Genomic DNA, 22,495 nt, shown 5'->3' on the forward strand with positions numbered 1-22,495 from the left:
GGATGAGGGCAAGGTTCTTGGCAGTCTGACACAGGACACTTCTAAGCAAGGGCTTTGGGATGGAGATCCAATATGGCAGTCGTGCCAACATATCTCATCAGCCACCTGGTGGAAGGGACTTTGTGGATCGGAGGCACTTTCCCCTGTTGCCTCCATCCTCCAAATCCCACCAACATCAGCCACCTCAGAGCGCAACTGGTCCTTGTTTGGGAACACACACACACCAAAGCACACAACAGGCTGACCAATACAATGGTTGAAATATTTGTGGCCTTCGGAGCAAATTTGAGGCTTTTTGAGCCTGACAACGAGCCATTCTCAACAAGATTGGAAAGCGACAGTGAAGATGAGGCCTCAGTCGGATGTTCAAGAGGTGGACATTGAGGAAGTCCAGGGAGAGGATGGAAGCCTGAGAGGAAGACATCAAAGCTTTAGTTTCTAGACTATCATTTTACAGATTTTTTGGGAGATGCAATGAATCATTGGTGATCATTCAATATTCCCTTTCTTTTGTTGTTCAGTGAAATCATCATGTGAAGAGTCAACTCATTTAATTAAAGTTCAAATCGTAACTAAATCGTTTTTTTATTTTTTTATTTTTATTTAATCATTTGTAATTATGTCTACTTATGATAAGGTAAATATACGCAAAAAAATCTACTTTTTAAATGGTATTAATTTGCATATATTCCTAATTTAAATCCTAGAAAGTTTCCAAAATGTGCCACCCTAGTAACAGCACTGTTTTTCTGAATGTGGCCATGTGTATGTTGTCTGGTATGTCATGGGATAGACTCTTACTCTAAATCACCTGTTGTATGCTGGCTATAGTGGGTTAGCCATTTCAACGAAGTGACTATTAAGTATGGCCATAGAGATCATTTTTTGGGAATTAGACATGATCAGTCTTTGTTGCATGCTTCCCTCTCTTCCCCCCCAGTGATGGACACCAAGGCAGTGTTTACTGCCCTGTACAGTGTGTGTGAGGAGAATGCTACGTTCTTCTCTGAGGGTGCTCAGGGGGCCCAGGGTGGCGCGGCACAGCGGCTGGTGGACACCATGACCCTGATCCAGGAGCACGCTCGCAGCCTGGAACCTGTCATCTCCGGCTTCGCAGCCATCTACCACCACTTTGACTTTGACCCACACATACCAGCCAATGGATACCGCTCTCTAGTCAAGGTAGGATGGCAGGGTTTGGGTGTCTGTATGTGTGACAACTCCCTAGTTTTTTTGTTGTTTTACCTTTATTTAACTAGGCAAGTCAGTTAAGAACAAATTCTTATTTTCAATGACGGTCTAGGAACAGTGGGTTAACTGCCTTTTTCAGGGGCAGAGCGACAGATTTTTACCTTGTCAGCTCGGGGATTCGATCTTGCAACCTTCCGGCTACTAGTCCAACGCTCTAACCCCTAGGCTACCTGCCACCCCAAGAGGGAGCGTGTGAGCGTTAAGAGGGAGTGTGTATGTGAGCGTCCTTAGTGCATATGTGTGTGCCTGACGGTCTCTCAACATTGGGAAAAATTCAGCACCAATATTGTATGCCTCAAGTTTATTTTGTATTCTGTTTGTTTTTTTTGCTACCAATTGATTGAGTGTCATAATATAACCTCTTCAGGCTCCCTCTTGTATTGATGAGAAATCATGACCTTCTCTCTGCCAGCTGCTTACCTCTATTAAATGTCTCTGAATTTCTGTCTCCACCTTTTTCATGGTCTGTCTCTCACACTCCTTTTCTGTACCTGTCGTTATTTTCTCTCACACATTCTCTTTTTTGAATGATATTTCTATCACTCACACACAGCACTTTTCCTCCTCCCCTTATTTCTCACTCCCTTCTCCTTTTCCTCCCACCCCTCTCTTAGGTGGTGCGCTGCTGCATTCTCCACATCATCCACAAGGGGCGCTACATCTCCACCAACCGACGCAGCATCTTCTTTCGGACGGCCCACAATGCAGGGGAGATGGAGGCCTACTGCTCGGCCCTATGTCAGCTGAGAGCCCTGCTCTACCTGGCCCAGCGACTGCTGCACGACAACAGCCACGGGAACCTCTTCTTCCACGAGGAGAGCGGCCTCAGCCAGAGCTTCATCCGGGAGTACTCCTCCATGCACAAGGGCTGTTTCTATGGACGCTGCCTCGGATTCCAGGTTGGCGGGGAGGCTGAGACTGGGAGGGAGGAATACTTTTGGGATGACCTTGAGGCCCTTTTTGTTAGCCTCAGGGAAAAGTATTTTGTAGTGATTTGTTTCATGTCTCTCCTCTTCCAGTTCACTCCAGCCATCCGTCCCTGTCTGCAAACCATAGCCATCGGCCTGGTGGCCTTCGGAGAGAACTACAGGCGCCACCAGTCAGGCATTGGTCAGTGGCTCCAGCAAACCTCCCTATTGATGGAAACAAAAGCCACTCAATCATTAATTCATTCTCATTTACATCCTAAACCATTCTACTGACATTGCAACTCAGTCGACGTGAAGGGATTGTGAGGGTGAATATCAATGCTAGAGACAATGCATCATTAAAGGATCATTTAAAGGGAGACTTTCATTAACTCACACACACTTGAAATACTTTATTTTAATCGCCAAATCACATTACAGTCAAGGATTCCAACCTTTCATAGGTCATTGATATATGGACACTTATGAGTACAGAAAGCACCTTCTCCGTACAGCACACATACACAAGTCAGCATTTCACTGTCAGTCTACACCTGTTGTTTACGAAGGATGTGATGGCACATGATCTAACACTGTCTTTTGCTCTATGCTGCTTCCCAGTGGAGGAAGGAGGTATTGCACCGTATGGTGAGTGTCTGTCCCCCTGACCACTGCCATAGTCTCAGTCTGGGACATAGAGCCAGGCTTTGACATGGTTAATAGGTGACCACAGGCATAGCATGACCAAGTCTTAGTGTTTAATTAGATTAGTGGAATCATCTGTTTTAGTGCCATACAAGTGCCATACAAATAGCCATACAATTCAGCTTTCCTGGACAACAGGTGACCACTGCTCCGTCTCATCCAGTCACTCCTGTAGCTACAGGTATTGAAATAGTTCTGTTTAACAGTAGCATCTTCTGCCTCCACTCATGGCCATCGCTCTCTCTACCTCCCCATCCCTGTGTTTCTGTCTCAGTGAGTTGATTTACATTTACATTTAAGTCATTTAGCAGACGCTCTTATCCAGAGCGACTTACGATTTGATGTGTTAGCATCCACTCACTCCCTCTCCTCCTCCACTCTCCCTTTTTCCCTGTCCCTTTTCTGTCATTTATCTTTATCCATACCTATACATTTTTCCCTCTGCCACTTCCACTACCTTGTCCCCCTCTCTTTTTACCTGCAACTGTCTTTATCACCCTCTCCTTCTTGCCTGCCTCCACTATCTTCTCTCCCCCCTTCCCTCTGTCTCCAGGTGTAGCCGCCAGCTCCTTCTTTACCTCAGGGAAGTACGCCATCGACCCGGAGTTAAGGGGGGCGGAGTTTGAACGCATCACTCAGAACCTGGACGTCCACTTCTGGAAGGCCTTCTGGAACATCACAGAGACCGAGGTTCTATCTGTGAGTCACTGACCACTCTGGACGGACCTTGGAACGGGTCGCTGGTAGAATACTCTCCCCTTGCGCTGGGATGTAAAGCTCAGTGGTAGATTACTCTTCCCTTGTATGTGTTTCTCAGCGTTTGTCCTGTTGGCTATTTTGACTCTCTTTCATTCCTCATAGTTATGTAGTTGCAGAGCTTGTAATACTGTCACTGTGTTTAGATTTTACCAGATGCTTTCCTGCCATGAGGAAATGCTCTCAGCTTTGTCTTTTGTCAAGTTTATTGACCTACAAATGACCGGAAGATCAAAAGAATGAAATTATATGGTGAATTATGAATGTTTATCTGATTTGCCCTCAGCCTTCCCTCTCTTTCTTGTCCCTCCTCCTAAAGGAAAAGACTGAAACATTGCAATGTATCTGTGACGGATGACAAAGTAATCTTCTTCCTCCCCTCCTTGCCTTCCACTCTTCCCCTCAGAGTCTAGCCAGTATGACATCCACCCAGGTGAAGGTGAACCGTGCCCTCTCGGTGCCCCCTGTGCCCTTTGACCTCCCGCTGGTGGCTGATCCCCACCTCACTGTCACCATAGAGGCCCCGTCGGCCCACACCGGCCCTGGCCCCGTACAGATGAGGCTGATCTCTTACGAGCTGAGGGAGGGACAGGTAACTAAAGCCTTGTTCATATTGGCAGTTTGAAGTGACTCGAATCCATTTTTATTTTTATTTTCCGATTCAAATCGTACTTTTCCTGCAGTCTGAACAGCCAAAATGCACATGGGATCGGATATTTCAAGCCACATAACAATCCACCTTAATATGTGATGAAAAGGGAGGACCAAGGCAATGTTCATATAATAAATTGAAATGCCTTTATTTGTATGGCATGTTCAATGGAAACAAAGATGAAAAACTAGTAAGCAATACTATACACATTCAAAAGTGAAATACTGTAGATATGTTATCAAAATGCAAATCAAGGCTAGAAACATAATTCAAAACGTTGTGCAATGTAAACAAGTTTGAATTGGACAAATGCAGGTAGAGTTGAAGTCGGAAGTTTACATACACTTAGGTTGGAGTCATTAACTCATTTTTCAACCACTCCACAAATTTCTTGTTAGCAAACTATAGTTTTGGCAAGTCGGTTAGGACATCTACTTTGCGCATGACACAAGTCATTTTTCCAACAATTGTTTACAGACAGATTATTACACTTATAATTCACTGTATCACAATTCCAGTGGGTCAGAAGTTTACATACACTAAGTTGACTGCCTTTAAACAGCTTGGAAAATTCCAGAAAAATGATGTCGAGCTTCTAAAGTCAATTGGAGGTGTACCTGTGGATGTATTTCAAGGCCTACCTTCAAACTCAGTGCCTCTTTGCTTGACATCATGAGAAAATCAAAAGAAATCAGCCAAGACCTCAGAAAGAAAATTGTAGACCTCCACAAGTCTGTTTCATCCTTGGGAGCAATTTTCAAGTGCCTGAAGGTACCACATTCATCTGTACAAACAATAGTACGCAAGTATAAACACCATGGGACCACACAGCCGTCATACCGCTCAGAAAGGAGACGCATTCTGTCTCCTAGAGATGAACGTACTTTGGTGTGAAAAGTGCAAATCAATCCCAGAACAACAGCAAAAAACCTTGTGAAGATGCTGGAGGAAACAGGTACAAAAGTATCTATATCCACAGTAAAACGAGTCCTATATCGACATAACCTGAAAAGCCGCTCAGCAAGGAAGAAGCCACTGCTCCAAAACCGGCATAAAAAAGCCAGACTACGGTTTGCAACTGCACATGGGGACAAAGATTGTACTTTTTGGAGAAATGTCCTCTGGTCTGATGAAACAAAAATAGAACTGTATGGCCATAATGATCATCGTTATGTTTAGAGGAAAAAGGGGAACGCTTGCAAGCTGATGAACACCATCCCAACCGTGAAGCACAGGGGTGGCAGCATCATGTTGTGGGGGTGCTTTGCTGCAGGAGGGACTGGTGCACTTCACAAAATAGATGGCATCATGAGGACGGTAAATGATGTGGATATATTGAAGCAACATCTCAAAACATCAGTCAGGAAGTTAAAGCTTGGTTGCAAATGGGTCTTCCAAATGGACATTGACCCCAAGCATGCTTCCAAAGTTGTGGCAAAATGGCTTAAGGACAACAAAGTCAAGGTATTGGAGTGGTCATCACAAAGCCCTGACCTCAATCCTATAGAAAATTTGTGGGCAGAGCTGAAAAGGCGTGTGCAAGCAAGGAGTCCTACAAACTAGACTCGGTTACACCAGCTCTGTCAGGAGGAATGGGCCAAAATTCACCCAACTTATTGTGGGAAGCTTGTGGAAGGCTACCCGAAATGTTTGACTCAAGTTAAACAATGTAAAGGCATTGCTACCAAATACTAATTGAGTGTATGTTAACTGCTGACCCACTGGGAATGTGATGAAAGAAATAAAAGCTGAAATAATTCTCTCTCCTATTATTCTGACATTTCACAATTTAAAAATAAAGTGGTGATCCTAACTGTCCTAAGACAGGGAATTTTTACTAGGATTAAATGTCAGGAATTATGAAAAACTCAGTTAAATGTATTTGGCTAAGGTGTATGTAAACTTCTGACTTCAACTGTAGGTCCCGCTTCGTTCTTTGGTTCCTAGTGAATACAACCCTGGTCTCATACTGGTTACATTCCAGTCTCAGCTGGTTGTAGGTCAAAGTTCACTTTTGTTAACCTTTCAAATCTGACACACAGAACCTTTGACTGGTAGATCAAAATGTGCTGCTGTCGCTATAAAACCTTTGAACAGCAGCAGTCTGACAGTGTGTATTTCCCAAATTAATTGGCTTTAAGCTGCTGCTTTCATCAGCTGTTGAGAAGCCTCTTCCTGCGTGAAATGCTTGAACATCAAGGGATTCTGTTAATTTGCGTTTCCTTCGTTTGAGAGCAGCTGTAGTAAAAGACAGTGTCTCGTCTTCTCTGCTCATCCACAGCTCTTAATCCCTTTAAATCCACACACACACACATTTTATTTATTTGGGGAGGTATTGAACAGCAGAGCTGAGCATCTGTAGTCTGGCATTAAACCAGACATGATATCAGCCAACACTTTCAACTCACTCATTGATCCTGCTCAGTCAAAGAGCTGTTGTCTTATGTGGAGAACACAAGTGAAAGCCTCTCTGCTGTTCCCTGCTAATGTTAATGAATGGGAATGAGGATAGTGTGTTTGTGGTGGAGCTGGAAGGACCGTCTAGAGCAGAGAACAAACCACACGGCTAATCCTGACTGAAGGGATTGTTCAACAGAGAGCTGTAAAGCAAACGGACAAGTCAACATCTGTAGCAATTGAAGTGAAAACAGAATTTTTCTAGCTTTGATTGTAATTTTGATTCTCTGGCTGTCTCTGTCTCCCTCCCTCTGTAGGACAGTGAGGCGTTGCTGTCCCTGTCTCGTTCTGAGGGGGGTCCTATCTCCCTGTCTCTGGGAATGAAGACCAAGCAGAGCCCCCCTTCTCGCTGGCTCCTGGTGCACTACCACGGAGGAGGCTTTGTGGCCCAGACCTCCAAGTCTCACGAGGTAATAACATATTCTGTTCTCGTTTGTTTGTTGGGGAGGAATTGACCGTCACGTTTTACCTTTAACCTAACTAGTGTCTCTATGGTTGGAACCCATGGTGTGGCCTGGTTCTCTCCACAGCCTATCATGTTCAAGACCTCAATGTCTTTTTTTTATTTATTATTATAGTTAACTGGAATCAAACCATTCTAATGAACAGTTTGAGAATTGCGTTGTTAGAGGGGTACTTGGTGGTCTTGAGGATATGTTCGGAATGATTGTGTTTTCACTCCATGGCTTCCCTGTAATGAGCCGTTCCTGCTAATGACTGTTTAATTCATCCAAAAGGGTTGATAGACACAACCTGACTTTATTTGTATCACTCTATATTATCCAGTGATTGGTGCAGATCAGCCCCCCTTTCCCCCTCTTCCACTCCTGTCTGTCTCTCCTCCCTCCTCATTCCATCTCCTCTCTCTCCCCCCTGTATTATATAACCAGCAGGGTACTTTAAACAACTGAGACACGTCACCATGAAACCAGAGTGGACTGGCAGTCCCTTGATCTCCAATAGCCTTGCAACCAGAGGTTATAGGAAGTGATCTGAGGAGGAACAAGCCTGTCATGTTGAATTAGCCTGGAACTCTGCATGAAGATATTATGGCTTAATATTACATAGGCCCTAATGGAAGATGTCTGTCTGTGTGTGATCTCTAGGCTCTCTCCTCTAACCCTGTCCTCTACGCTTTCCTCCTTTCTGATCATTATTCCCTTTGCTCTCTACTCTCCTTTGTCCTAATGACCTCTTCTGTCATTTTTGTAATCCACCCCTGCTCTTTGCTTTCCTTTCTCTCTCCTCTCTCCTTCACTGTACCCACTCTGTTCTTCCTTCTTCCTCATGGCCAGTGAGGAGATGGATAGAGTCTGTGAGGGCAGTCATCTCTCTATGGGGGCTGCTGGCAAGCCTTGTGATTGGCAGACCTGGCCAGCGGCGCTGACGGGTGTCAAAACGTATCATGTACTGACAATGACGGTCATTCAAATTGACACGCAGGTGCACGCCACACCACGCCACGCCACGCCACACCACACATGTCAGCGGTGCCAGACTGTGAGGCATTATGACAGCGTGGCTTTAAGAGTGCAGGGCAGATTCCCAGGGATGGTGTTGAGGTGGTGTCTGGCAGTGTGATGTGGTCACATCCAGTCATGGGCCACTGAGGTGAGGCTCTCTGTGTATTGTTTAGAGAGGCGGAGCTGTCACTACTGACACTGTCACTGATGCTTAGAGAGAAGAGGAGGGTCAATGGAGCGATCGAAGGACAGGAGAGAAGCTTCTGTAGAGGAGGGCAGACTAATATTGTCAAATGTATACACTCTTGACTTCTCACTTAGCTAAGTACTTGATGACCGTACAAGGTTATAATATAAAAAGCAAGTATTCTAAGGATGTTTGATCTGGAAAGTATGTCTAAGAATGCTAATAATTTAGCTACCATGACATCAAATTGCATGGCAACAACAGGTTAACACCACCCCTGTGTAGTGAGAGCAAGGTTGTCATGTTGCATTTGTGAGCACAGTGCACATACCTAGTATTTTCAGAACAGAATTACCAAGCCACCACTGGAGTTAGGCAGTGTATGTTTGGGGTTGGGTTGGTAGTTCACCAATACAGAACCTGCACGGTGGGAATCTGATACCAGGACCTCTCTCCTATCCTTCCCAACACCACCTCCTGTAAGGATAGCTAGGGAGCACTAAGAAGCATTCAGAACTGCAAACAGCACTCTGCCTGCCCTGGTAGGGGGTTGCACCATCTACAGTAAACTCACTCCTTTCACCTCCATTCACCCCCTTTCTCTCTTCTCCAGCCGTACCTGAAGAGCTGGTCTCAGGACCTGGGTGTGCCCATCCTGTCTGTGGACTACTCTCTGGCCCCTGAAGCCCCCTTCCCCAGGGCCCTGGAGGACTGCTTCTACGCCTACTGCTGGGCCATCAAGAACTACCACCTGCTGGGTAGGACAACACACTACTACTACTTTATCTAACCCTACTGCTGGGCCATCAATAACCACCACCTGCTGGGTAGGACAACACACTACTACTACTTTATCTAACCCTACTGCTGGGCCATCAATAACCACCACCTGCTGGGTAGGACAACACACCACTACCACTTTATCTAACCCTACTGCTGGGCCATCAATAACCACCACCTGCTGGGTAGGACAACACACTACTACCACTTTATCTAACCCTACTGCTGGGCCATCAATAACCACCACCTGCTGGGTAGGACAACACACCACTACCACTTTATCTAACCCTACTGCTGGGCCATCAATAACCACCACCTGCTGGGTAGGACAACACACTACTACCACTTTATCTAACCCTACTGCTGGGCCATCAATAACCACCACCTGCTGGGTAGGACAACACACTACTACCACTTTATCTAACCCTACTGCTGGGCCATCAATAACCACCACCTGCTGGGTAGGACAACACACCACTACCACTTTATCTAACCCTACTGCTGGGTAGGACAACACACTACCATCTTAGAATAGAATGGTCTTTAATGTCCCCAGGGGGAAAATGTCTTTGACAACATTTTGATGCTGTACAGTTGAAGTCATAAGTTTACATACACTTAGGTTGAGTCATTAAAACTCGTATTTTTAACCACTCCACAAATTTCTTGTTAACAAACTCTAGTTTTGGCAAGTTGGTTAGGACATCTACTTTGTGCATGACACAAGTAATTTTTCCAACAATTGTTTACAGATTATTTCACTTATAATTCACTGTATCACAATTCCAGTGGGTCAGAAGTTTACATACACTAAGTTGACTGTGCCTTTAAACAGCTTGGAAAATTCCAGAAAATGATGTCATGGATTTAGAAGCTTCTGATGGGCTAATTGACAAGATTTGAGTCAATTGAATGTGTACCTGTGGATGTATTTCAAGGCCTACCTTCAAACTCAGTGCCTCTTTGCTTGACATCATGGGGAAATCAAAAGAAATCAGCCAAGACCTCATCCTTGGGAGCAATTTCCAAATGCCTGAAGGTACCACGTTCATCTGTACAAACAGTAGTACGCAAGTATAAACACCATGGGACCACACAGCCATCATACCACTCAGGAAGGAGACGCATTCTGTCTCCTAGAGATGAACGTACTTTGGTGTGAAAAGTGCAAATCAATCCCAGAACAGCAGCAAAGGACCTTGTGAAGATGCTGGAGGAAACGGGTACAAAAGTATCTATATTCACAGTAAAACGAGTCCTATATCGACATAACCTGAAAGGCCTGCTCAGCAAGGAAGAAGCCACTGCTCCAAAACCGCCATAAAAAAGCCAGACTACGGTTTGTAACTGAACATGGGGACAAAGATCGCACTTTTTGGAGAACTGTCCTCTGGTCTGATGAAACAAAAATAGAACTGTTTGGCCATAATGATCATTGTTATGTTTGGAGGAAAAAAGGGGACGCTTGCAAGCCGAAGAACACCATCCCAACCGTGAAGCACAGGGGTGGCAGCATCATGTTGTGGGGGTGCTTTGCTGCAGGAGGGACTGGTGCACTTCACAAAATAGATGGCATCGTGAGGAAGGAAAATTATGTGGATATATTGAAGCAACATCTCAAAACATCAGTCAGGAAGTTAAAGCTTGGTTGCAAATGGGTCTTCCAAATGGACAATGACCCCAAGCATACTTCCAAAGTTGTGGCAAAATGGCTTAAGGACAACAAAGTCAAGGTATTGGAGTGGCCATCACAAAGCCCTGACCTCAATCCTATAGAAAATGTGTGGGCAGAACTGAAAAGGTGTGTGCGAGCAAGGAGCCCTACAAACCTGACTCAGTTACACCAGCTCTGTCGGGAGGAATGGGCCAAAATTCACCCAACTTATTTTGGGAAGCTTGTGGAAGGCTACCCAAAAATGTTTGACCCAAGGTAAACAATGTAAAGGCAATGCTACCAAATAGTAATTGAGTGTATATAAACTTCTGACCCACTGGGAATGTGATGAAGTAAATAAAAGCTGAAATAAACCATTCTCTCTGCTATTATTCTGACATTTCACATTCTTAAAATAAAGTGGTGATCCTAACTGACCCAAGACAGGGAACCTTTACTAGGATTAAATGTCAGGAATTGTGAGAACTGAGTTTAAATGTATTTGGCTAAGGTGTATGTAAACTTCTGACTTCAACTGTATATATATATAAATAGACAGACCTGCTTTTTCAGATGGGCTTTATTCCCAATGATCTCAATATTTACTTTGGATATTTCCTGGTACTTAATAAATTATTATGGCAGAAAGCTAAAGACTGGTTAGCTTGGAACTCACTCAACTGATGGCCATAGTCTCAACTTATGTCTCAATTATAAAACATTGTGGGACAAAATAAAACAACACCTCATTGCCCCATATAGACACAGGTACAGAGAGTGGGACTTGGAAGTGTTATACAGACTCTCACTTTTACTCAGCTTTTCTCCTTTCTCTCCCTCTTTCTGTTTCTCACTCTCTTGCTTCAATCTACTGACTCTGACTCTCAGGTTGGACGGGGGAGAATGTGTGTCTGGCCGGGGACAGTGCTGGTGGTAACCTGTGTATTACAACATCGATGCGCGCTGCGTCTCACGGTGTGCGGATGCCTGATGGCATCGTAGCTGCCTACCCTGCCATCCTGCTCACCGCCTACGCCTCGCCCTCCCGCCTGCTCACCCTCTTCGACCCCCTACTGCCCCTTAGTGTGCTCTCCAGGTGTCTCAGCGCCTACGCAGGTACGGCTGTGTGAGAGGGAGCAGAGATGATTTACTGCCCCTGAGTGTAGTGCGTGTTGTTTGTGCATGCCAATCAATGCTGGTGAGTGATGGGTACCACATTTCCCCTCTCCCCCTCTCTCTCTCCCCCAGGTGAGGAGCCCCAGGCAGAGAAGCAGGTGGAGAAGGTGAGCACTCTGAGCATGGTGAGGAGAGACACGGCCCTCCTGCTCAGAGACTTCAAACAGGGAGCTTCCAACTGGATCCACTCCCTACTGGACCCCAACAGAGCCGCTGCCACGGCATCAATAGGTAGGTACGTGTGTGTGTTGGGGGGGGGGGTGTCTTGTGGTGAGAGGGTGTGTGTGTCTCTGTATGTACTTGTGTTCACGCATCTTAGTGTCTGACTGAGGTGAAATAATATTTTCCTATTACCGGAAGGGCCATGTATGTACATATAGTATGGAAGATTTTGACATTGATATCCACAGTTAATGTTTAATTAACCAATCAATCACCCACGGCCACCACCATGTTGCGTCACACCCTCATCCATCCATATCAATTCACTGCTTCGTCTCAGGCCACAGAAGGCTCTCACCACTAATTGTGTTGAAACCCTGCAGTAAGCAGACTATTGCAGGCGTCACCATGTTACCTGACACCCAGCAGCTGTGGGCCAGACTAATGACTGTCATTGGGGGGTGTACATTATTAAAGGCCATGATGGGGAGTTCAGCTTTGAGAACAGACAAGCCATGACACCTCTTACAGCTGTGTTGTGACGGGGAGATCATATCATAATGACACCATTATGGCTTAAAGCTAGAATCAAAGTGGGCACCTCGTGTATGTTTTGGTAAAAAAGCTGAGGAATGGGTCTGGAGCAATGTAACCATTCTCAAATTCATACTATAGACAGCTATGGATGGAAGGACTTACCATCCATGTGATAAAACATGGTTAAAACTACAATTTTTAAAACTTTACAGTGTTAGTTTACATTTATATTGTTTACAAACATTGGGGTGAAATAAGATTATATGTGGGGTTCTGATGGGGTATGACAGTTGAACTAAGCTCACGAGGCATTTTTAAGTTATATTCTTCAACAATCAATGGTGTATATCAATAATTTAAGTCCAAAAATGTATGTAGTATCTAACCATTCTAGTTTTTAATATCCATTTCCCGATAACCACACGTCCCTCACCCCTGTCTCTTCTCACCGTCCTTCAATCATATGTCTTCATTGATGTTTCCCTGTTCCATAATGGCCTCAGTCTTTGTCTTTCATTCTGCCTCTGTCTTATTTTGTCGATGACTCTTTCTCTTCTTCAGACACGTCTTCTTCAGTGAGGAAGAGTGTGTCTGAGGCATCCATCAGCTCGCCCCACTCGGACCCCCCGGTGCCCCCTGAGCATCCCTCTGACTTCTCCCTGAGGAGAGAGTCTCTGAAAAGCCACACCTGCCAAGACCTGGCAGGCCACGCCAACAACGCCAATTCCACCCCCGCTGCTGCCCCCACCACTCCTGCCCACAATGAAATGGTGTTCCCCGAACCCACGGTATGATACTTCCTGAGTTGCCCTTAATTTCTTGCAGATCAGTGGGACGGTAGCGTCCCACCTGGCCAACATCCGGTGAAATAGCAGAGCGCCAAATTCAAATTAAATTACTATAAATATTAAACTTTCATGAAATCACAAGTGCAATTCATCAAAATAAAGCTTAACTTGTTGTTAATCCAGCCAAGGTGTCATATTTCAAAAAGGCTTTACGGCGAAGGCAAACCATGCGATTATCTGAGGACAGCGTCCAGCACACAAATGCGTAACATATCATTTTCAACCAGGAGAGATGCGACACGAAAGTCAGAAATAGCCATATAATATATGCCTTACCTTTGAAGATCTTCAGTTGGCACTCCAAAATGTCCCAGAAACATCACAAATGTTCCCTTTGTTCGATAATGTCCTTCTTTATGTCCCAAAAATGCCAATTTATTTGGCGCGTTTGATTCAGAAATACACCGGTTTCAACTCGTCCAACATGCCTACAAAGTATCTAATAAGTTACCTGTAAACTTGGTCCAAACATTTCAAACAACATTCCTAATCCTTCCTCACGTATCCTAGAAAGTAAATAATTTATACATTTTAAGACGGGATAATCTGTTTTCAATACCAAAGAAAAATACCACGGAGCGTGCTCCTGTGTACACGCAATAAAAGACTTCAGCCCTTCACAGTGACACGAACAATTTACAGCCGTACTTCTTCATTCCGCAAAAGAAAAACATCAACCAATTTCTGTGTGTTAAACTGACTTCAGATCAGTGTGACAGCTTCATCCTTACTGCTAGAGGTCGACCGATTTAATCGGTATGGCCGATTTTCAAGGTTCCAAAACCATCGGTAATCGGCCTTTTTGGATGCCGATTATGGACGATTTTATATTGCAATCCACAAGGAGACTGCATGGCAGGCTGTGACCACCTCTTACGCGAGTGCCGCATCAAAAGTTGCTAGCTAGCATTAAACTTATAAAAAACTAGTGATTATGTGATGACTGTTAACTACCCATGGTTGATGATATTACTCGGTTAACTAGCTTGTCCTGCGTTGCATATAATCAATGCGGTGCCTGCTAATTTATCATCGAATCACAGCCTACTTCAACTTCGCCAAACGGGTGACGATTTAACAAAAGTGCATTCGCGAAAAAAGCACAATCGTTGCACAAATGTACCTAACCATAAACATCAATTCCTTTCTTAAAATCAATACACAAGTATATTTTTTTTAATACTGCATATGTAGTTAATATTGCCTGCTAACATTAATTTCTTTTAACTAGGGAAATTGTGTCACTTATCTTGCCTTTAGTGCAAGCAGAGTCAGGGTATATTCAGCAGTTTGGGCTGCCTGGCTCGTTGCGAACTGTGTGAAGACCATTTCTTCCTAACAAAGACCGTAATTAATTTGCCAGAATTGTACATAATTATGACATAACATTGAAGGTTGTGCAATGTAACAGCAATATTTAGACTTATGGATGCCACCCGTTTGATAAAATACAGAACGGTTCCATATTTCACTGAAAGAATAAACGTTTTGTTTTCTAAATGATAGTTTCTGGATTTGACCATATTAATGACCTAAGGCTCGTATTTCTGTGTGTTATTATATTATAATTAAGTCTATGATTTGATATTTGATAGAGCAGTCTGACTGAGTAGTGGTAGGCAGGAGCAGGCTCGTAAGCATTCATTTAAACAGCACTTTCCCGCATCTGCCAGCAGCTCTTTGCTGTGCTTCAAGCATTGCGCTGTTTATGACTTCAAGCCTATCAACTCCAGAGATTAGGCTCGCAATACTATAGTGCCTATAAGAACATCCAATAGTCAAAGGTATATAAAAATACAAATGGTACAGAGAGAGAAATAGTCCTATAATTCCTATAACTACAACCTAAAACTTCTTACCTGGGAATATTGAAGACTCATGTTAAAAGGAACCACCAGCTTTCATATGTTCTCATGTTCTGAGCAAGGCACTTAAACATTAGCTTTTTTACATGGCACATATTGCACTTTTCTTCTCCAACACTGTTTTTGCATTATTTAAACCAAATTGAACATGTTACATTATTTATTTGAGACTAAATTGATTTTATTGATGTATTAATTTAAGTTAAAATAAGTGTTCATTCAGTATTGTTGTAATTGTCATTTTTTACAAATATATATCTATATAAATCGGACGATTTAATTGGTATCGGCTGTTTTTGGTCCTCCAATAATTGGTATTGGCGTTGAAAAATCATCATCGGTCGACCTCTAGTTACTGCTTTTACAACCACTTCAGACACACTTGTCACTGAATTGTTGGTGTTTGTCTTAACGAAGCCTCTCGCTGAATAATTTATGTAAATAGATGGTGACCAAGCTGCTTGTCTTGTTTCCTCCTCCACAGATTTAACTGGCGGAGGCAGGCAAGCAGAACTGTGTGTCTGAGTGTAACCTCTAGTGTGTCAGTATGGGGATAATCTCTGTGTTTCTATAAAGCCAGTCTGAGTTAATGCCTCTGTCTACAGGGGGAATATGAAGAACTGTCACATGATGTCACAGTGAAACATGTCAATGTTTGTTCATGTGATTTGAAATGGAAAAGAATCTGCTTGTAGATTCTTAGAACAAGTGTCTGGTCCCAACGGAAAGAGACATCAGTATTATCCAGTATCTAATACCATCAGGTTTCCACAGTCTTGGTCCTTGACTAGTGTTAACTTATGTATTGCCATGGTAAAATCTTTTTCTTGTACCCCTCCAGCCTGACAACGTGAGCTTCTTCCTCTCCAAAGAGGAGGTGGTGTCCATGTCGGATGCTCTGTCCTCTGTTGCCATAGCGCCCCCTGAGGGGGAAGAGGGTGTGGTGCTGGAGCACCCTCGGGAGTTCCCCCTTGGCTTCGAACCGCTGCGCTCTGAGCGGCTGGCTGAGATGAAGCTGGCCACCTCACCTGTCGTCAGGAACCCCTACATGTCTCCTCTACTGGCCCCCGACAGCATGCTGAGAGGATTGCCCCCAATACACCTAGTGGTGAGAGGGAGGGAGGACTACCTAGTGGTGAGAGGGAGGGAGGACTACCTAGTGGTGAGAGGGAGGGAGGACTACCTAGTGGTGAGAGGGAGGGAGGACTACCTAGTGGTGAGAGGGAGGGAGGACTACCTAGTGGTGAGAGGGAGGGAGGACTACCTAGTGGTGAGAGGGAGGGAGGACTACCTAGTGGTGAGAGGGAGGGAGGACTACCTAGTGGTGAGAGGGAGGGAGGACTACCTAGTGGTGAGAGGGAGGGAGGACTACCTAGTGGTGGGAGGGAGGGAGGACTACCTAGTGGTGGGAGGGAGGGAGGACTACCTAGTGGTGGGAGGGAGGGAGGACTACCTAGTGGTGGGAGGGAGGGAGGACTACCTAGTGGTGGGAGGGAGGGAGGACTACCTAGTGGTGGGAGGGAGGGAGGACTACCTAGTGGTGGGAGGGAGGGAGGACTACCTAGTGGTGGGAGGGAGGGAGGACTACCTAGTGGTGGGAGGGAGGACGACCTAGTGGTGGGAGAGAGGGAGGGAGGGAGGGAGGACGACCTAGTGGTGGGAGGAGGACGACCTAGTGGTGGGAGGGAGGGGAGGGAGGGAGGGAGGACGAACAACCTAGTGGTGAGAGGGAGGGAGGGAGGACGACCTAGTGGTGAGAGGGAGGGAGGGAGGGAGGGAGGACGACCTAGTGGTGAGAGGGAGGGAGGGGAGGGAGGGAGGACGACCTAGTGGTGAGAGGGAGGGAGGGAGGACGACCTAGTGGTGAGAGGGTGAGAGGGAGGGAGGGAGGGAGGACGACCTAGTGGTCAGAGGGAGGGAGGGAGGGAGGGCGACCTAGTGGTGAGAGGGAGGGAGGGAGGGAGGACGAACGACCTAGTGGTGGGAGGGAGGGAGGGAGGGAGGGGAGGACGAACGACCTAGTGGTGGGAGGGAGGGAGGGAGGGCGACCTAGTGGTGAGAGGGAGGGCGACCTAGTGGTGAGAGGGAGGGAGGGAGGGAGGACGACCTAGTGGTGAGAGGGAGGGAGGGAGGGAGGACGACCTAGTGGTGAGAGGGAGGGAGGGAGGGAGGACGACCTAGTGGTGAGAGGGAGGGAGGGAGGACGACCTAGTGGTGGGAGGGAGGGAGGGAGGACGACCTAGTGGTGGGAGGGAGGGAAGGAGGGAGGACGACCTAGTGGTGAGAGGGAGGGAAATGGAGTTGACGACTGGCTTGTCCCAATCCTTTTCTGTTTTTTCCACCAATTTAGTATTTTTTTTGTTATAATTTTCCTCTAAGACCCTCTTTGACTCTGTTGTTTATCTCTCCTTCTCCCCCTAGGCCTGTGCACTAGACCCCATGCTGGATGACTCTGTGATGTTTGCCAAGCGCCTGAGGAACATAGATCAGCCCGTCACCCTGTGTGTGGTGGACGACCTCCCCCACGGCTTTCTCAGCCTATCACAGCTCTCCAGGGAGACTAGGGAAGCGGCTAACGTCTGCGTCAACCGAATCAGGGACGTCTTTGACCAGAAGGACTCGCCCCAAGAGCCGCGCATGCACCGCAAGCTGGAAAGGACCAATCGCCGTGCTCCCTCTGTTGCCACGGGTGACCCAGAGAAGCTTTTTGCAGCACCCATTCAGGAGGAGGAGCTGCTGGTGGCCAGGGGAGGGGCTCTAGTTCCAGATGGGGAGGGGCTAGTTGGCGTGAGAGCACAGAACAACATAGATATTGTGGGATAAAGGCATAATCAGGGGTTTGCTAGATGAAGAGTACTGTTTGTTAAAGGATTTAAAAGAGATGGAGAAAAGGGGGGATTTGGGCCTTATGAAGCCTGGGAGAGAAGAGAATAGAGCGAAGGAAAGACAGCAGGAGGAGGATATGCAGAAGGAGTTGGTAGCGTGCCCAGTTTTGGAGAGACAGAATGAAGCACCCATGGATAGAGAGAAGGACAGCAAGTACTAAATGCAACCTCTTCAGCTTTCAAACTCTCAATTGCTGCTTGCTGTTTAGCACCATGCAGAGCAACATGTTGCCCATACTGGTTGACACACACACACACCAAACCACTTTGCCTTTTGGTCTGCTGCATTGTGCTTGGTGTAGAACTGTGAGTTTGGAGCCTGGACATTGTAAAACAGCACAGAGCGTTGTGGTGAATGGTCGATCCATCTCCCTATAGAAGACTATTCCAGTCCCTAATCAGATAGTGGTAGACGTGCAATGAGCTCCTACATAGTGCCATCACAACTTAATGGCCACTTGTCTTTTAGGGAGCCACTCTAAATCAAGCTTAATAACTGTAGAACTCTGAGGTCTGTTAAACTAGTTGGTTGTGAATACTGCCGCTGTTCGGTCACTTACTCTGCTGATTGGCCCATCAATAGGGCGCTGCAGCGCTGGAAACAACAAACTTAGAAACTGGAAGGATTTGGTAGTACCTTTAAATTGTTAACCATAAGAGCTTATTATGCCATAGTATTCCTTGTTATTTGTATTTATTGTGTGTGTGTTTATATATATATATACTCGTATTGTATTCTTATTTTAACCCTGGATCATAGTATATACCTGTTTGTTCAAGGCTTTTAAGAGCATATTGTGAGGTGGATGCTAAGTTATGTTCCTAGCTGTGTCATGCCATACTCTGTGGCTGCTCATTCCTAGTTGTTCAAAGTAGCCAAATGTTAACCTCTATCACTGTAGTGACTAGTGGTCAGCTAGCTGTTACCCACCTAACCAGTCAACTCACAGTGAGATGTGGCTGAGGGTTGATATCATTATATTCTGGTCTTTCTATTATACTGATATATTAGAACTAGCCAATCATAAATGGCTAATGCAATATTATAGCTGCATTTTCATCAGTGCAATCAACATGATTCAGTGAAGCCATAATGATATTGTGCTTGGATTTAAGTACACTGTTGTGGGGCTAAAGCATCAAGTCACACAGTCATTTTTGTTTTGATCATTTTTATTGACACACAGTAATTAAGTCTTATGATTTTAAGTCTCTTGTGCTCAGCCTTTGTTTGTTGCCATCTAAAAGCAATCACTTAGCTGTCTATAGATTTTTTTTTAAAGACTGGAAATCCTTTCTCTATTTGCACAGTGAATAACTTCAGTAAGAAAGCCTGAAGTAGACAGATGCACTGCCCATCTCTTCATACTATATCTGTACATCACTGCACTGACTGCCAAAAACACAGCCCTCTATCCCAGGATGCAGTGCGTTACACTGCCACAGCCCTTGAGCCAGGGGACGTCCTGCTTGCTGACCCATTTCTGCACCTCTGTCCAAATCACACAGGATCCATTCTGCTCCAACAGCCTGTACCGAGCGAGCAGGAGAATCTAGAACAAGCCTGATAGTGAGCTCATACTCACTAAACGGGTGACTTCTCTTGTTAACTAATGTGTCTTTCTGTGCACCTTTAGGACATTCTACAGTGGCTGATTGACAATCTGTGTGTTCTACACCATCTTTACCCCGTGCAAATACTCAGGGGCTGATGCTACTACTACGTTTTGACTGAATCTGATATGATACTTGATATGGCTTCTGTCTAGCTTGTTGAGAATGAATGATTCACATTGGAGTGAAGGACATTTCCCTTTTGTGTCGTCCTCTAGCAAGCCTTAAACTAAATATAAATGACGACAACCTCACTTCTGGTGCTGTCCTTGTCTGGTGGTCACAGGCCTGGGTTGCCAGATCTGTTGAGAATTATGATGGGTGATAAAGATGGGTTTTGGCTGGATTTAACCCCCCACCCCCCAGAAGAGCAGGGTTTATCCAGCACAAGGTCATGATCTAGTATTATGATTCTCTGTCCTGTTTGCTGCCAGTGCTTATTGCAGCGTTTTGAGGCAGGCTGATAGAAATTAAGAGAGCTGTTAACTGTGAAGGTATTCAAGGAATCACTTATCTTGTTTTTAGAAGTCTTGTGTTTAATGGTTGATGGTTTTAGACGCTGGTTATGATCATTTCACACTTTTTCTTTGTAAGTTAAGTGTAACTGTGTGTCTGTGTTTAGTGAGTGTGGTAAGTGGATTCTGTATGTGTGTCAGTGCTTGTGTGGGTGGAACATCTACCATCTTTGAAACATGATTGTGTGTTTTTAATTGCAGCAGTAAAGCAGCAGGTGGGTGTATGGGGCCATGAGCTGCAATCCAAGCCCCTGAATCTCATGGGTGTCGAACAGTACACTATTGGTTAGCCAAGCAGGACTTCTGAGATCCCATTTAACATTATGCATTCTGTCAGCCATCCATTACAAGGTCCTTGATGAATACAGTTCTCATTGTGCTCTAGCAACATGACTGATCATGCATATTGAGATTTAGTAGCCTGGCGTCTCCATTGCCAGAGTAGATATCATAACCCCACACCCAACCAGCACCACTCCAGGCCCTATGGGATGCCCTGCATGGCTCCTATAGACTACTAGCGCCCCCAATGAGCAAGGCTAGTACAGCCCTCTGACCCATCTATGGAACTGTGTAATGGTGGGTTAGAACCGCTTGGTGGTTTATGACCAAATCCTTTTTATTTGGGTTGTGGCTTTAGACCAGGTCCTGGTCAGAAACATTGCTCTTATTTTCTTGGTGGGTCACAATAAATGATTTTATATGGGTCACAGTGCAACAGCTTTGGGAACCACTGCCATAAGCTGCTCTTTTAATGGCTACCAATCCTTCACCTGATCTGAGAGGAGGGCACCGCACAGGAGAAATCCATGGCATGGTGCTAGCCCATTAGTCTCGTGAGGTTACCACCATCTTGTTTTCACCTTCCTAGTCTAGGTTGTCAGGAAAGGGGAGGAGCCATTTGAGAGCATTGGAACATGGTCTCCCAACCACTGTTTCTATGCCTCTAGAGGTTTTTAAAAAATATATATATTTTATCTTTAACTAGGCAAGTCAGTTAAGAACAAATTCTTATTTTCAATGACAGCCTAGGAACAGTGGGTTTAACTGCCTTGTTCAGGGGCAGAATGACAGATTTTTACTTTGTCAGCTCGGGGATTCGATCTTGCAACCTTTCGGTTACTAGTCCAATGCTCTAACCACTAGGCTACCTGCCGTTTGATGCATTTGTGTATGTGTTGCCACGGTCAAAACAACTTGCCACTCTGAAAAATACGAGGTCAAATCATGACGTCAGTGATCTTCAGGTCGGAAAGTCAGAGCTCTAGAAAGAGGCCCAAGATTCCGAGTTGGATGAAGGTTCAAATACATTTTCAGTCAGAGTTCGCTTTTTCCTCGATTTCCCAGTTTTGAACGCTCGGAAGTTGGAGAATTTCTAGTTCCTAGTTGTTTTGGGGAGTGTGATCCTCATTTTGGTCTTGAAATGCAAAATGGCTGAAGTGGTGTGGAGTGGCTTTGTGTGTTTTGATTATACATCGTACCTCAACCATTTCCCTCATGTATAGGCTATTTACACTGGATTCAACATCTCTTAGCCCTGGGATGTCTAGCTCTAGGCTAACCTGAAACATGCAGTGTGAAAAGCCTATTAGTACGTCAACATATTATCTAAAAGCTGTTTAGGTCAAGTACCTGGTAAAATGTTACCCTACACACAGCTATGTAGTAACACCCCAGCATCCTTTACTAGGTTTTGTCTCCTGTCTTTGGTGAGCCATGTCTCCTTTTTCAATCTAAAATTCAGTCACTTACTTGGTTGAAATGCTTTCGATCAACCCTGAGGCTAGAGTTATGCAAGGCTATTTTCCATTTCCATTTGGTCATTTAGCAGACGGCATACCACTTAGTTTGCCTAGAGCATTGTGCAATCTACACAATCTGGTCACTTGAGAATACTTGAATGGAACTGATCTTGACTGCCTGCTTCGCAGAATGTGTTCTTCTTTATAGGAAATTATTTTCTTCTCTATTTTGTCCCCCTTAGACAAGGGGTTTTAAAAGTGGGGTCTGTGGAGGTACTGCAGGGTGTCCGCAGCCAGACAAGGGGTTTTAAAAGTGGGGTCTGTGGAGGTACTGCAGG

At 45.2% G+C, this 22,495-nt stretch overlaps 1 protein-coding gene across 3 annotated transcripts in view; it reads left to right on the forward strand.

The window, feature by feature from the left end:
- LOC115177356 (hormone-sensitive lipase) overlaps window positions 1–21,371 on the forward strand; it is a 42,606-nt gene extending 21,235 nt beyond the window's left edge. For 2 of the 3 annotated variants that reach the window (XM_029738054.1, XM_029738055.1), the window contains 12 exons: window positions 941–1,182; window positions 1,866–2,150; window positions 2,271–2,361; window positions 3,418–3,563; window positions 4,027–4,212; window positions 6,987–7,139; window positions 8,993–9,137; window positions 11,702–11,929; window positions 12,062–12,220; window positions 13,250–13,476; window positions 16,243–16,509; window positions 17,823–21,371. In XM_029738054.1, coding sequence (XP_029593914.1) covers window positions 941–1,182; window positions 1,866–2,150; window positions 2,271–2,361; window positions 3,418–3,563; window positions 4,027–4,212; window positions 6,987–7,139; window positions 8,993–9,137; window positions 11,702–11,929; window positions 12,062–12,220; window positions 13,250–13,476; window positions 16,243–16,509; window positions 17,823–18,224 — 2,531 coding nt within the window. In that variant the 3' untranslated portion in view covers window positions 18,225–21,371. The remainder of the gene's footprint in view (window positions 1–940; window positions 1,183–1,865; window positions 2,151–2,270; window positions 2,362–3,417; window positions 3,564–4,026; window positions 4,213–6,986; window positions 7,140–8,992; window positions 9,138–11,701; window positions 11,930–12,061; window positions 12,221–13,249; window positions 13,477–16,242; window positions 16,510–17,822) is intronic. The other variant, XM_029738056.1, reaches the window with a different exon arrangement.
- Window positions 21,372–22,495: the final 1,124 nt, after the last annotated feature.

The sequence above is a fragment of the Salmo trutta genome, chromosome 37 (genome assembly GCF_901001165.1).
Source record: "Salmo trutta chromosome 37, fSalTru1.1, whole genome shotgun sequence".
Lineage (NCBI taxonomy): Eukaryota > Metazoa > Chordata > Actinopteri > Salmoniformes > Salmonidae > Salmo > Salmo trutta.